The sequence below is a fragment of the Candoia aspera genome, chromosome 3 (genome assembly GCF_035149785.1).
Source record: "Candoia aspera isolate rCanAsp1 chromosome 3, rCanAsp1.hap2, whole genome shotgun sequence".
Taxonomy (NCBI): Eukaryota; Metazoa; Chordata; class Lepidosauria; order Squamata; family Boidae; genus Candoia; species Candoia aspera.
Genome location: NC_086155.1, coordinates 76,280,181 through 76,293,544, shown reverse-complemented (window position 1 = coordinate 76,293,544; position 13,364 = coordinate 76,280,181). Strand labels below are relative to the sequence as shown.

Genomic DNA, 13,364 nt, shown 5'->3' with positions numbered 1-13,364 from the left:
AGATTCCTACACAGTTACTGTATGTCATAAAAGAGCCAGTTTGGTCTAGTGGTTAAGGCAATGGGCTAGAAACCAGGAGACTGAGAGTTCTAGTCCTGCCTTAGGCATGAAAGCCGGCTGGGTGACCTTGGGCCAGTCCCTCTCTCCCAGCCCAATTCACCTCACAGGGTTGTTGTTGTGGGGAAAACAGGATGAGGAAAGAATATTAGGTATGTTCGCCGCCTTGAGTTACTGATAAAAATAATAAAGGCGGGATATAAGATAAATAAATAAATAAAGCTGGTTGTTGACTGACTCTGAAACATTCCAAATACTGAATTAAAATTCTGCATTTCTGCTCCTTTTCTATGCATCATTACCAAAACTAAAATCCACTGAACTCAGTAGGACTTATATGAGTGTAGGGTAGAACTATAGAGGAAGGCAACATGGCAGTTGCTTTATTTCTGCCAATCAATAACCATTATAATTTCAAAGGTTGAAGCACTGAAGAAAAAAATAATAGGTAGCTCTGGCTAAAACCTATACTTAGTTTGTAGAAAACCACCATTCAGGGTCACTGCTGGCATACAAGGGGCCCAGGTGCAGAATTCCACTTAGTGCCCCGCAAACCATATTTCAATATTACAGCATTATTAAATACAATTATAATTACATGAGTGGCCAGTCTGGGTGGCCAGTCTTGGTGACCAAGTGTGCAGGTGCAAAACCTGCAAGCCTGTGTTATTATTGCTTCTCCCTTTTTTTTTTTTACTTGCAACTGGCACACCTTCCCCCACCCCCCACATAGAGCATCTTATATAGTGTGCAGTTTGCACACTGGACTGCAGAAGTCCTGCCAGCATCTGCTAAAATTGTTTCTTTTTCTATCCATAGTATAACACCAAGGAGTTCTAGTCAGATTTCTTTCTTGGACATAAAACTATGAATTAACTGACTGAGCCTTTCCACATAATGAGCAACTGGGTCTCTCACATCATTTTCTGCAGGCTTGTCTCACTGCATAACCATGCCCATTGCTCTGTCCTCCAGTGTCACCAGACAGCACTCATTCCAGCTACAGATGGAAGAGTGGACCATAAATGCCCCATCTCTTTTCTTGTTGCATTTGCCTTTTGTGGCCAGAACAAAAAATAATATTTGAAACAGCAGCAAATAGGAGGTTTGCAAATCTCTGAGTGGTTGGTGCAGGTCAGGACAGCCAAGGAAGGGTAGAAATTCCTTGAGTTTGGAATGAGCTGAGGTGAGGAATGAATTCTTGCTACAGCAGTAGAGGGAACATCCAATGTGAATAGTCATTTGTCTGGAACCAGAACTGACCCCTAGTTAACTGTTTAGCTTCTCAAACTACACCCAAGGCCACAACTGTCCTAACAGTCAGAAATCACGCTGAGACGAGGAATAGGTCTCTAGTGTTTATTACTGCTATGTAAGACAGAAAATCCTAACAAACTGAAGAAGCGTGGGAAAAACCCAGACAGATAAAACCCCGAAAGTTAGGGCGGGTCTGATCTGTGTCTCTTTGAATGGCTGCTTAATTCCTCAGTACTACGCATGCGTTTTCCCCCCTGGATAGGGGCCCCCTCCTGCTCGCCATCAGTGCTCATGACAACAACAGTATTGGACCACCAGGAGCCGTGTCAGTCTCAGACCAGTGCAGTTCACAATATAAACAGGGCCCTTTATGGAAGAGGGTGTACATACCAAGCCGCATATAACAAATTTCATATCACTACATTTTACATTTTGTGACTTGGGTGGCTCCTTCTTTAAACTGCTGGGAAAATCCCAGAAATTTACCCTACACCCAGGGAAAGAAATTCGAAATATACCTGAGAACTGTGTGTATGTAGCTTAACAGAGCCTTTCCCATTGTTTTAAGAAGATGTGGAACTAATTAATATAATTCAAGTAGTTCAATTAGCGCCATTTCAAGCAACCTGACGTATTTTCTGGAATGACATTACCTGACCATTTAATCATTCTATAAAAGTAAGTGGTACACATAATGCTGTGACCAAAGTCATATGCAACATTCAGACCTGCTGTCTCCCAGCTGTATCTTCAGGAATGCCAGAAGCACTTATTCGCCAGATGAACTTTTGTGCCCTCTAAAGAATGCTCATTTTCATGAAATAACTTCACTTACGAGATGCAACTTTACCACGCATCTTCAGTTTTATTATCATTATTTTAACAAAATGTGGTTTGGATCCAGATCGGCTGTTCTGCAGATGGAAGGATTTTTTTTATTTTACAAAAATACTGGGATAGAATCCAGCAGAGTGGCTGCAGAGGGAAGAGAAGAAATCTTAATCTATTCCCTCTTCCTACCTGCAGCTCCTAATGCATTTTTTCAGACAACACTAGCAGTTTCTAACCCTCCAAAAGTTTTCTTTTTTCAGATATTTTTCAGTTAGGTAGGATAAGATGATTATCCCCTCCAGATTTCTTGTAGAAAAACTGAAACACTCCTACATGTTATCTGGATCCAAGTCTGTGAAAGCAAACAGAAAAAAATAAGGCCCACTAATTAGGAAGACTGGATTCTTTGTGAGACACACACGTAGTCATTTCATAATTACGGGCTTTTACTTGATAATGATTATTGAACTATTAATGCCACCGTATTTGACTGTACAGCATTTATTACTACAACTGTAATGCTTTAGAATAATTTGGCTCAGCAATCTATATCTTCGCCATTTATCTTTACCAGATCATCTGTATTATGACTTCAAAAGCATTAGCAAAAATGGTAAATCTATCCTGGTTTTTTTTTATCCCTTCTATTAAGATTCATAAAATTATGCCTAGTAGGTGATATAAATATGATCAATGGCACATATATGTATAATAGGATAAGAATAAAGGATGGATTTTGTCCATTAGTATAGGTAAACATATGAACTTAGAAAGCACTGGAACATCAAATGCCATATTGTACATGTCAGTTGGTAATAGCTCTCCCAAGTCTTGCAAAAAAATAATCCCAGGTATTTTAGACTGTAGACATAAGGGAATCTATACCACTCTAGAAACGAAGAATACGTTCTATTATCATGCCCTTATGACTTGTTTCCCATCCTTCGATCAGAATAATCATGAGATTTGAATATATTCTCCTTCCCTAGTGGAAATCTAGCAAGAATGCCAAGCCCAAATCATATAATCACAGAGTTGGAAGAGAAAAAGGACACCCATTTGAGGACAATAATGTTCACATTTTGGACAGAGAAGATAAGTGGTTTGAGAGAGGGGTTAAGGAATCCATTCATGCTAAAGTGGAAAATCCTTCCCTCAATAGAGGCAGAGGCCTCAGACAGAACTTGTCCCCCATTTTTCATGCTGCTCTTTCATTAGTCCCCAGGAAGATTAAGACCACTTCACAAGTTTACCAGGAAGGCCACTCTTAACAATCCACTTGGGGATAAACAGGGGATTTAGGAGTAAGACATCCCAAAGGCAATCCACACCTCCCTGGCACAATTAACAGCCATTCAGGTGTAGGGACAATGCAGCCACCCTGGAAGACATATATGGGATCCCCTTACCAACCTTTGCCCAGACTGAAGAAGCTGCTTGGACAAGCAGCGAAATGTTTCAACCAAAAAGAAAGAAATCCAGTTGCTATGACTCAACCTACAGACACCTGAGAGGTAATCTAATCCAACACACCCCTCGGTACAGGATGAAATAGAGCATATCTGACAGATGACCACCCAGGCTCTGTTTGAAAACCTCTAGTAAAGGAGAATTCACCACTTTATATGGCAGCCTATTTCACTGACTGGCAGTTCAGAGTATTAGGAAGTTCCTCCTGACCTCTAACCTAAACCCACTTCCTTGTGGTTTTAACCCATTGGTTCTAATCCTGCCCTCTGGAGAAATAGTAAATAAGTTCACTTCCTCTTCTATGTGACAACCCTTCAGATATTTGAAGACTATCATATCTCCCCTCAGTTGCCTTTCTAAATATACCCAGATCTTCTAAATATTCCTCACAGGGCTTGGTTTCCAAACCTTCCACCATCTTGGGAGCCCTCCTCTGAATTTGCTTTGATTTATCACTGTCCTTTTTTACTATGGTGTCTAGAACTGGACGCAGTACTCCAAAAGGTGGCTAACCAGGGCAGAGTAGAGTGGAATATTAAGTCCTACTTGTTCAGTATTGTTATAGAGACTGTTTTATACATGCTTTATACTTTCTGGCTATTTCAGAAATTGTCCTTACGCTAAGCAATCAGAAACCAAAGTAAGTATTTATTCTTCAGTTTGAAATAATTGCCCTTACTGGATTATCTATCTTTTCAGAATTTTATAAGGCTCGTCTAGCAGTAAATTCAATCTTTCTTCATACAAAAGAAAGCACATCCCCAACATTTATAATGACCAACTTCAAGGCAAACATCATGGGCAGCATAATTTCTCTTTTGGAGGTATTTAAATATTGAACCATTGTTGTTTTTTTGCCTGTGTTCAATAATTATCTGTTGACCTGAATTACAAATTAAAGTTCCTGTCTTTTTCTGGTTTCCTACCCACTCATCTGTCTAATGAATTGGGAAGGCTGACAACAAGCATACAATTGCAACCCATACTTCTTAATGTCCATTTCCTAGTCTTAGACTGAAAATACTGTGTTTTTTTTATTTTGCTATAGCCATCAGATAGTTTGGAAACAGTACTCAGCTGAAATCAACAACAATGTGAACTCTACATTACCAATGAGCCTTTCACGTATTTAATTTTTTAAAATCCCTTCAGCTCTGGTTTCATCTATGGAGTATTCTACATTTTAAAAAAATGTTGGCAGGGAGATAGATTTTAGATGGGTAGGCCTTCAGAAGCTATACATGACAGCTTTTGTTTACGATCTTCTCTGTTAACCCATTCTTATTGGAAATGACTCCTTCTGTGGGATTTTCTAAATGCAGATACATTGTAGAGCCTTTAAATGTACGACAGGCAATGTATCAATTTGTTTAATACTGGTTGATTCTGATGTTTGAAAACAATAGAATGCTCGAATTTATGTAGGGCGTAGAACTCTTTATCACAACTGCATTTTTATTTCCAATATAGGTGGGAATTGAATCAGAAAGAATAAAAGAAATCATAGAAAAACTGCAAGAAGCTAGCAAAGGTGGTGATTGGAACTCTGATTCACAGCAGCTTCAAAAAGTGGTAAACGGGCAGCAGTCAATCATGCTATAAACATTTTACAATGGCTTTTTTTCTCAGGATACTACCTCCCATATTAGCCTTCTTAATATGTACTGTATAGGGGAGGTTTTTCCTTTTTCGCTGATGGAACTTTCAAGACTAGACAGAACTTCCAAAATCAGCCAGTTTCTTCTTTTTGTCACCTAAGTTTTTTTTTTTTAATCCCATAAGCATTAGCCTCCCGCAGACCCCTTCTCAGTTCTTGGTGGTGGTGGTGGGGGCTTTCTGTTGTTTTCTAATATCTATTTTTATTATGATGCTTATTTTTGTACATTATTTAATTTTTACAGGATTTCATTCAAAATACCTACTGTATGATGCCTGGTATACATAAATGCAGAGTCAGAATGCATATTCAAATAAATAATAAACATTCTAATTTCTACTTCTTATCATACAGCCTTCTGACCAGAAAATCATAGCTGATGAGTTGACTGTTCTAGAATTATATGTTAAAATATTTGGCAAAGAAATCTTAACTGGGAATGTGAAGATGAATTTAATTCCACAACTAATAAAGGTGACTTATTTACATACTATTTCCAAATTCACTATCATACTATATATATCTACTCTTTAAGCATTTGAACATTCATATTTTAAATATTTGATTTATAGCGATATATTCTAAATATTATTCACTATAATTATGATATAATTCTATTGGCAAGCTTATATCTTTTGAGATGCAATCATTCCAATAAAGTTTGTATATGATGCACAGATTTGTTTAAATAAATCAAATCTATTTTTGCAGGCATATCATGGAAAAGTAGCTTTTCCTGGGGCAAAATATTTTATAGATGTCCTTAAAAATCGTCAAAATATTCGCTGGGAGAAATATTTCATGTCTGCAGAAGTGCAGCGTTCTGTACCAACTTGTACTGGGTTACCTTGGCAAATAGGTTTGGTCCATGTTGCTCACACAAAAGTTACTGGAAATGGTAAGAAAATATGTTTTATTCATTGTTACATATATCCCACTTCCTTCAGAGATACATAGATAGATGATAGGTAGGTGGGTAGGTAGGTAGATTTTTTTCAAGCAATAAAAGACTAATCTAACAGAAAAAAGAGAAATAAAAAGAGAAATAAGAAGTAGAAAAAGGAAGTGCAGAAAACAAAAGGAAAAAGGAAAGATAGAAAAAAGAATAACTAAGAGAACAAAAGTCAGAAAAATAAGTGACTTCCAACTTTCTTTGGAACAGAAATTAACAAACATATCATCCAACCTCCTTAATATCACAAAAATCCCTTCAGCCCTTGTTTAGTCCTTTTTCAATCATCAAATCCATAAATCATCACCTCACCTTTCTCTATTTTCAGCAAAAAGTCCATAAAAGTTTTCCAGTCTTTTAAGTTGGTACTCATTGTTTTATCCCTGACCAAGCAGGTCAGTTTTGCCATTTCTGACAGTTCTGACATCACTTTCCTTCAAGAGCTTAATTTTATCCCACAATGATGAATTTAATTTGCAAAATAAGTTTTACTGAGAACAAGTGACTGGCTCATAGTAATCCAGTAAATTTTCATAGATTCAGGTACTTTGGTACCAAATGTTACGGTGTAATTTGGCATCTATCTACCTACCTACCTATCTAGAAACTTACTGGAGGCCAAGTAGAGAAGTGATTAACCTAAAGGGAGGTATTTTTCAGAGTGTTTTAAGGATATTTGATGCTGCCAAATGTTGCAGCTATGATCTTAGAGGGTATGATTAGGGTAGTTAGGGTATGTAAGAAGTATGATTAGGTAGTTAGGATATGTAAAAAGGGTCCTGGAGGGCCATCCATGACTTAACCACTATAAATGCTAAGCATGGTGACTACCTAGCATTTCTTGTTTCAGTTCCCTCATTACTACATATTCTATAAAGGATTGCAAGAAAAAAAATATTTTTAAAAGCCTTATGTCTGAAGTATCCTAACAACATGACCTTACATTAGCAACTTATTTATATTTAGTTCCAAGTTCTGTAAATATCAGAACAGTTCTTTTAAAATAAGTGATTCAAATAGTAATCATGCCAAACTTTGCCAATAAATATTCAGAGGGTGAAAGGGGGGAATCAATGTTTATTATTATTATTATTATTATTATTATTATTATTATTATTATTTGTAAGCATTAGTCCAATTTCAACTTTTCTGGGATTTTTGGCAGAAAAACTACATTCAGAAAAATGGTAGTCTCCTTTTACTAGACTCAATAATGTTTATTCAGATCTCAATCACCTGATGCATCCAGTTGGTTTTACTAGATTATGAGCAAGAATATAAAAGAAATCCATCACTTACTACTGCCTCCTAGTCCTTTTTAAGTGAAAAGCAAATATTAATACATAATATAGAAGCATTATATAACTGTTACATTTTATGGACTAGTTTTCAGCATGCATTGATTTATTTCCTTCCATGTAAACAGTTCAGTTATTGATGACTCCAGAACCAACATCAGAAATCACATGGCCTGAGATAATTAACATCAATACCAAACTGAAAACTAGACTGACACTTCGGTAAGTACAGTCATGGTTACATAAAGTCATCATATAAAAAGGAAGTGGTGCAGAAGTGCCTGCCACCATCTATTCTTCTTCACAGAGTGTTGAAAAATCTGTTGTTTGCTTTACCTTTTCAGTATGAAGAAGGACATGATCTTAACAGTGGGAACCATTACACCTGAAATTCATGCCTTTCTGGAAAAAAAGGCCACATTGACGGCAACTGTCCCCATAAATGCAGATGTTACCGTGAATATCAAAGAAAATACCTTCAAACTTGAACTTCCGCCATGCAAGCAGGAAACAGACATAATTTCTCTAAGGTAGGCTCTGTTATCAGTAACAATTCTTTGTTGCTTTTCTAATTTTAATATATAGATTTAGGCATGTATCTATATTAAAAAAACTAAATCCATTTCAGTAAAGTAGTTTTATAGAATTTATCCTGAATAAATTCAACATACAGACTATAGAAAAATATAGCTTAAGCAGTGCTTTCATTTTAGGTTTTACAATCATGTTACGGTTCTTTGTGTTCTTAGAGTTTCCTTATTGCACAATATTTGATTTAGCTTCCAAATTTTATTCTAAACCTTCACTTAACCATTTTGGACACAGTCCTTTTCCTCTTCAGTGATTAATTTAAATAAAAAGAAGCAGCACGTGGATTTAGGGGACACATTGTAATTAATTTAAACAGAGATTTTGTTGGATCAAAAATTCCATTCCATAAATGGAAAGTTCTTTCCTTTCATGAAAGCCAGAGATTCCCATTAGTGGAAAGAAGTAAGAGGCAAGTTCTACTAAATACTCCTTCCTTTCCTTCATATTATAGCTCTGGACTGTCTCCTAGTTATCCAGAGAAGTATTTTATATGTTTTAGCAGAAAGAGGAACTGAAAATTAGAGTTGTTCTCAATCCAACCCATTATCTCACTCCTGAATGGATCTCCATGAAATGCTCCTCCTGAAAAACACATATTCTTCCTTCATTTCTGTAGATAAGCAAGAGGCAAATGAGACAAAATGGTATCATAAGATGATATGTGATATGTTGATATCATATGATGAGATATGGAAGATGCGATCATGGAGTTTAAACTTATTTTTAATGCCATAAAAATATCTCTTACTCACTCATAGTCATTGAGTAGAAACCAAACCTAGTTAGTTATCCTTCTGGTGTAATGGTTGCCTAATCCCAAATACTCAGTCTCACAAGCCCGGGCTTAAAGATAACTGATTTATTAAAGGAATAGTATGCAAATACAGAGAAAGCTGAGAATGAGCAAAAGCGCGCCAAATACAAACTTAAAAGCCTTGCTTCCAACCCAGTCCCGCCCCGAGCGCTCGTTAGCAACCACCCCCTCCCAGGTGCTAGCAACCATTACATCTGCCTGGGAAAGTAACCTTGAACAGAGTTGCAAACCCAAACATACATTCCAAAGTAGCAAAATAAGGAGCACCGCAATAATGGAAAATACCAGCAAACGTTCAAGCATATAAGACACGGAAGAACGGTTTGACATGTGAAACGTTACAATGTTAACAACACATTGAAATGGTGAACATGACATCTGGTTACTTATGACTAAATTGCGTCTTTGATGACACTGGGAGAAATCCATGTCTCAGTCTGGATCCTAGCCATTAGAAACTGAATATATTCATATTCATGAAATATATGAAAGATTCTTTTTTGTTGTTTATTCGTTTAGTCGCTTCCGACTCTTCGTGACTTCATGGACCAGCCCACGCCAGAGCTTCCTGTCGGTCGTCAACACCCCCAGCTCCCCCAGGGACGAGTCCGTCACCTCTAGAATATCATCCATCCATCTTGCCCTTGGTCGGCCCCTCTTCCTTTTGCCTTCCACTCTCCCTACCATCAGCATCTTCTCCAGGGTGTCCTGTCTTCTCATTATGTGGCCAAAGTATTTCAGTTTTGCCTTTAATATCATTCCCTCAAGTGAGCAGTCTGGCTTTATTTCCTGGAGGATGGACTGGTTGGATCTTCTTGCAGTCCAAGGCACTCTCAGAATTTTCCTCCAACACCACAGTTCAAAAGCATCGATCTTCCTTCGCTCAGCCTTCCTTATGGTCCAGCTCTCGCAGCCATATGTTACTACAGGGAACACCATTGCTTTAACTATGCGGGCCTTTGTTGTCAGTGTGATGTCTCTGCTCTTAACTATTTTATCAAGATTTGTCATTGCTCTTCTCCCAAGGATTAAGCGTCTTCTGATTTCCTGACTGCAGTCAGCATCTGCAGTAATCTTTGCACCTAGGAATACAAAGTCTTTCACTGCTTCTACATTTTCTCCCTCTATTTGCCAGTTCTCAATCAAGCTGGTTGCCATAATCTTGGTTTTTTTGAGGTTTAGCTGCAAGCCAGCTTTTGCACTTTCTTCTTTCACTTTCATCATAAGGCTCCTCAGTTCCTCTTCACTTTCAGCCATCAAAGTGGTATCATCTGCATATCTGAGATTGTTAATGTTTCTTCCAGCAATTTTAACTCCAGCCTTGGATTCCTCAAGGCCAGCTTGTCGCATGATGTGTTCTGCATACAAGTTGAATAGGTAGGGTGAGAGTATACAGCCCTGCCGTACTCCTTTCCCAATCTTAAAACAGTCTGTTGTTCCGTGGTCTGTTCTTACTGTTGCTACTTGGTCGTTATACAGATTCTTCAGGAGGCATACAAGATGACTTGGTATCCCCATACCACTAAGAACTTGCCACAATTTGTTATGGTCCACACAGTCAAAGGCTTTAGAATAGTCAATAAAACAGAAATAGATGTTTTTCTGAAACTCCCTGGCTTTTTCCATTATCCAGCGGATATTGGCAATTTGGTCTCTAGTTCCTCTGCCTTTTCTAAACCCAGCTTGTACGTCTGGCAATTCTCGCTCCATGAACTGCTGAAGTCTACCTTGCAGGATCTTGAGCATTACCTTACTGGCATGTGAAATGAGTGCCACTGTTCGATAGTTTGAACATTCTTTAGTGTTTCCCTTTTTTGGTATGGGGATATAAGTTGATTTTTTCCAGTCTGATGGCCATTCTTGTGTTTTCCAAATTTGCTGGCATATAGCATGCATTACCTTGACAGCATCATCTTGCAAGATTTTGAACAGTTCAGCTGGGATGCCGTCGTCTCCTGTTGCCTTGTTATTAGCAATGCTTCTTAAGGCCCACTCAACCTCACTCTTCAGGATGTCTGGCTCTAGCTCACTGACCACACTGTCAAAGCTATCCCCGATATTGTTATCCTTCCTATACAGGTCTTCTGTATATTCTTGCCACCTTTTCTTGATCTCTTCTTCTTCTGTTAGGTCCTTGCCATCTTTGTTTTTGATCATACCCATTTTTGCCTGGAATTTACCTCCAATGTTTCTAATTTTCTGGAAGAGGTCTCTTGTCCTTCCTATTCTATTGTCTTCTTCCACTTCCGCGCATTGCTTGTTTAAAAATAATTCCTTATCTCTTCTGGCTAACCTCTGGAATTTTGCATTTAATTGGGCATATCTCCCCCTATCACTGTTGCCTTTTGCTTTCCTTCTTTCTTGGGCTACTTCTAGTGTCTCAGCAGACAGCCATTTTGCCTTCTTGGTTTTCTCTTTCTTTGGGATGTATTTTGTTGCCGCCTCCTGAACAATGCTGCCAACTTCTGTCCAGAGTTCTTCTGGGACCCTATCTACTAAGTCCAGTCCCTTAAATCTGTTCTTCACCTCCACTGCATATTCCTTAGGAATATTAGTGAGCTCATATCTAGCTGATCTGTGGGTCTTCCCTAATCTCTTGAGTCTGATCCTAAATTGTGCAAGAAGAAGTTCGTGATCTGAACTACAGTCAGCTCCAGGCCTTGTTTTTACCGACTGTACAGATGTCCGCCACCTTTGGCTGCAAAGGATGTAATCAATCTGATTTCGGTGTTGTCCATCTGGTGAAGTCCATGTATAAAGCCGTCTCTTAGGTTGTTGGAAGAGAGTGTTTGTTATGCAGAGTGAATTGTCTTGGCAAAATTCTATCAGCCTGTGTCCTGCTTCGTTTTGTTCTCCCAGGCCATACTTACCTGTAATTCGAGGTGTCATTTGACTGCCCACCTTAGCATTCCAGTCTCCTGTGATGAAAATAACATCTCTTTTAGGCGTGTTGTCCAGTAGGTGCTGCAGATCCTCATAGAACTGCTCTACTTCAGCTTCTTCAGCATTTGTGGTTGGGGCGTATATTTGGATCACTGTGATGTTAGATGGCTTGCCCTGAATTCGAATTGAGATCATTCTATCATTTTTTGGGTTGTATCCAAGCACTGCTTTAGCCACTTTACTATTAATTATGAAGGCTACTCCATTTCTTCTGTGGTCCTCTTGTCCGCAGTAGTAGATCTGGTGGTCATTTGATGTGAAGTGGCCCATTCCAGTCCATTTCAGTTCACTGACGCCCAGAATGTCTATCTTTAATCTTGACATCTCACCAATAACCACATCCAATTTGCCCTGGCTCATAGATCTTACATTCCAGGTTCCGATGGTGTGTTGATCCTTAGAACATCGGATTCGCCGTTCACCACCAGCACCGTCGGCCGCTAGCCGTCCTTTCGGCTTTGAGCTAGCTGCGTCATCACGTCTGGGGCTAGTTGAGCTCATCCTCTGTTCCTCCCCAGTAGCATTTTGACCATCTTCCGACCTGGGGGTCTCATCTTCCGATGGTATACCGACATATCTCTGGTTGTACTGATCCATTTAGTTTTCACGGCAAGAATACTGGGGTGGGTTGCCATTACCTTCCCCAGGGATCGCATTTAGTCTGACCTCTCTGTCATGACCTTCCCGTCTTGGGTGGCCCTTCACGGTTTAGCTCATGGCATCATTGAGGTGCTCAAGCTCCAGCACCACAACAAGGTAACGATCCTTTGCTGAAGGAAAGATTCTTACATCCAATCATATCATAGGTATTTGAAGTGTAGTTTCAAGTATCGTAAGGCATGCAACTCAAGCAGGTAACATACAATGCTTTCTTTGTCTCAACAATTTATATACTGTCCAGTTGGAATACAATTGAAACACAGCTACCATAATACATGGTAGCCCCCAAATACAACTTAAGCACCAAAATCCTTTCTAATAAGGCACATTTTCAACATCTTGAATGGCACAGAAGAGGGAGCTGAGCAAATTTCTGGGGGCATAACAAGAGGGTTACCACTGTTCTTCTCACTTCATGCCAAGATACAACTTTGAGCAAGCCCTTTCTAGGCATCTCGCAGACAGACTCAATTTGGATCAGGCAGCCCTTTATATATCTGAGTACTATATAGATTTAAAGCTAATAACCAACACTAGGAATTGGGCCTGGAAGCTTTCTGGTAACCAGCACAGGGGCCACTAAAAGGCCATAACTTTGGAAAATCATATTTCTACAGCTGCCACATGATGTGCCAGTTGTAGCTTTCCAGTAATCGTCAAAAGTATGGAGTGTATAAAGTGTCATCAAACTTCAATGTCTATTCTTTTACATTCATTCATATTGCCAGTTCTTTGAGGTGCAAACTGTAATTTGCACATCAAACAAAAGTAATCCAGTGCAGCCATAAACATGCTAGTTTGAACTGATCATCAAAATATTTGGAAGTTCACCAG

The 13,364-nt window shown here is 38.8% G+C and overlaps 1 protein-coding gene across 1 annotated transcript in view; it reads left to right on the top strand.

The window, feature by feature from the left end:
• The window catches only part of LOC134494611 (vitellogenin-1-like), a 44,681-nt gene that overhangs the window by 16,516 nt on the left and 14,801 nt on the right, over positions 1–13,364 (top strand). Inside the window, exons 14-19 of the mRNA XM_063299862.1 lie at positions 4,315–4,439; positions 5,086–5,187; positions 5,627–5,746; positions 5,984–6,170; positions 7,651–7,744; positions 7,867–8,052. Of these exons, the coding sequence (XP_063155932.1) occupies positions 4,315–4,439; positions 5,086–5,187; positions 5,627–5,746; positions 5,984–6,170; positions 7,651–7,744; positions 7,867–8,052 (814 nt within the window). The remainder of the gene's footprint in view (positions 1–4,314; positions 4,440–5,085; positions 5,188–5,626; positions 5,747–5,983; positions 6,171–7,650; positions 7,745–7,866; positions 8,053–13,364) is intronic.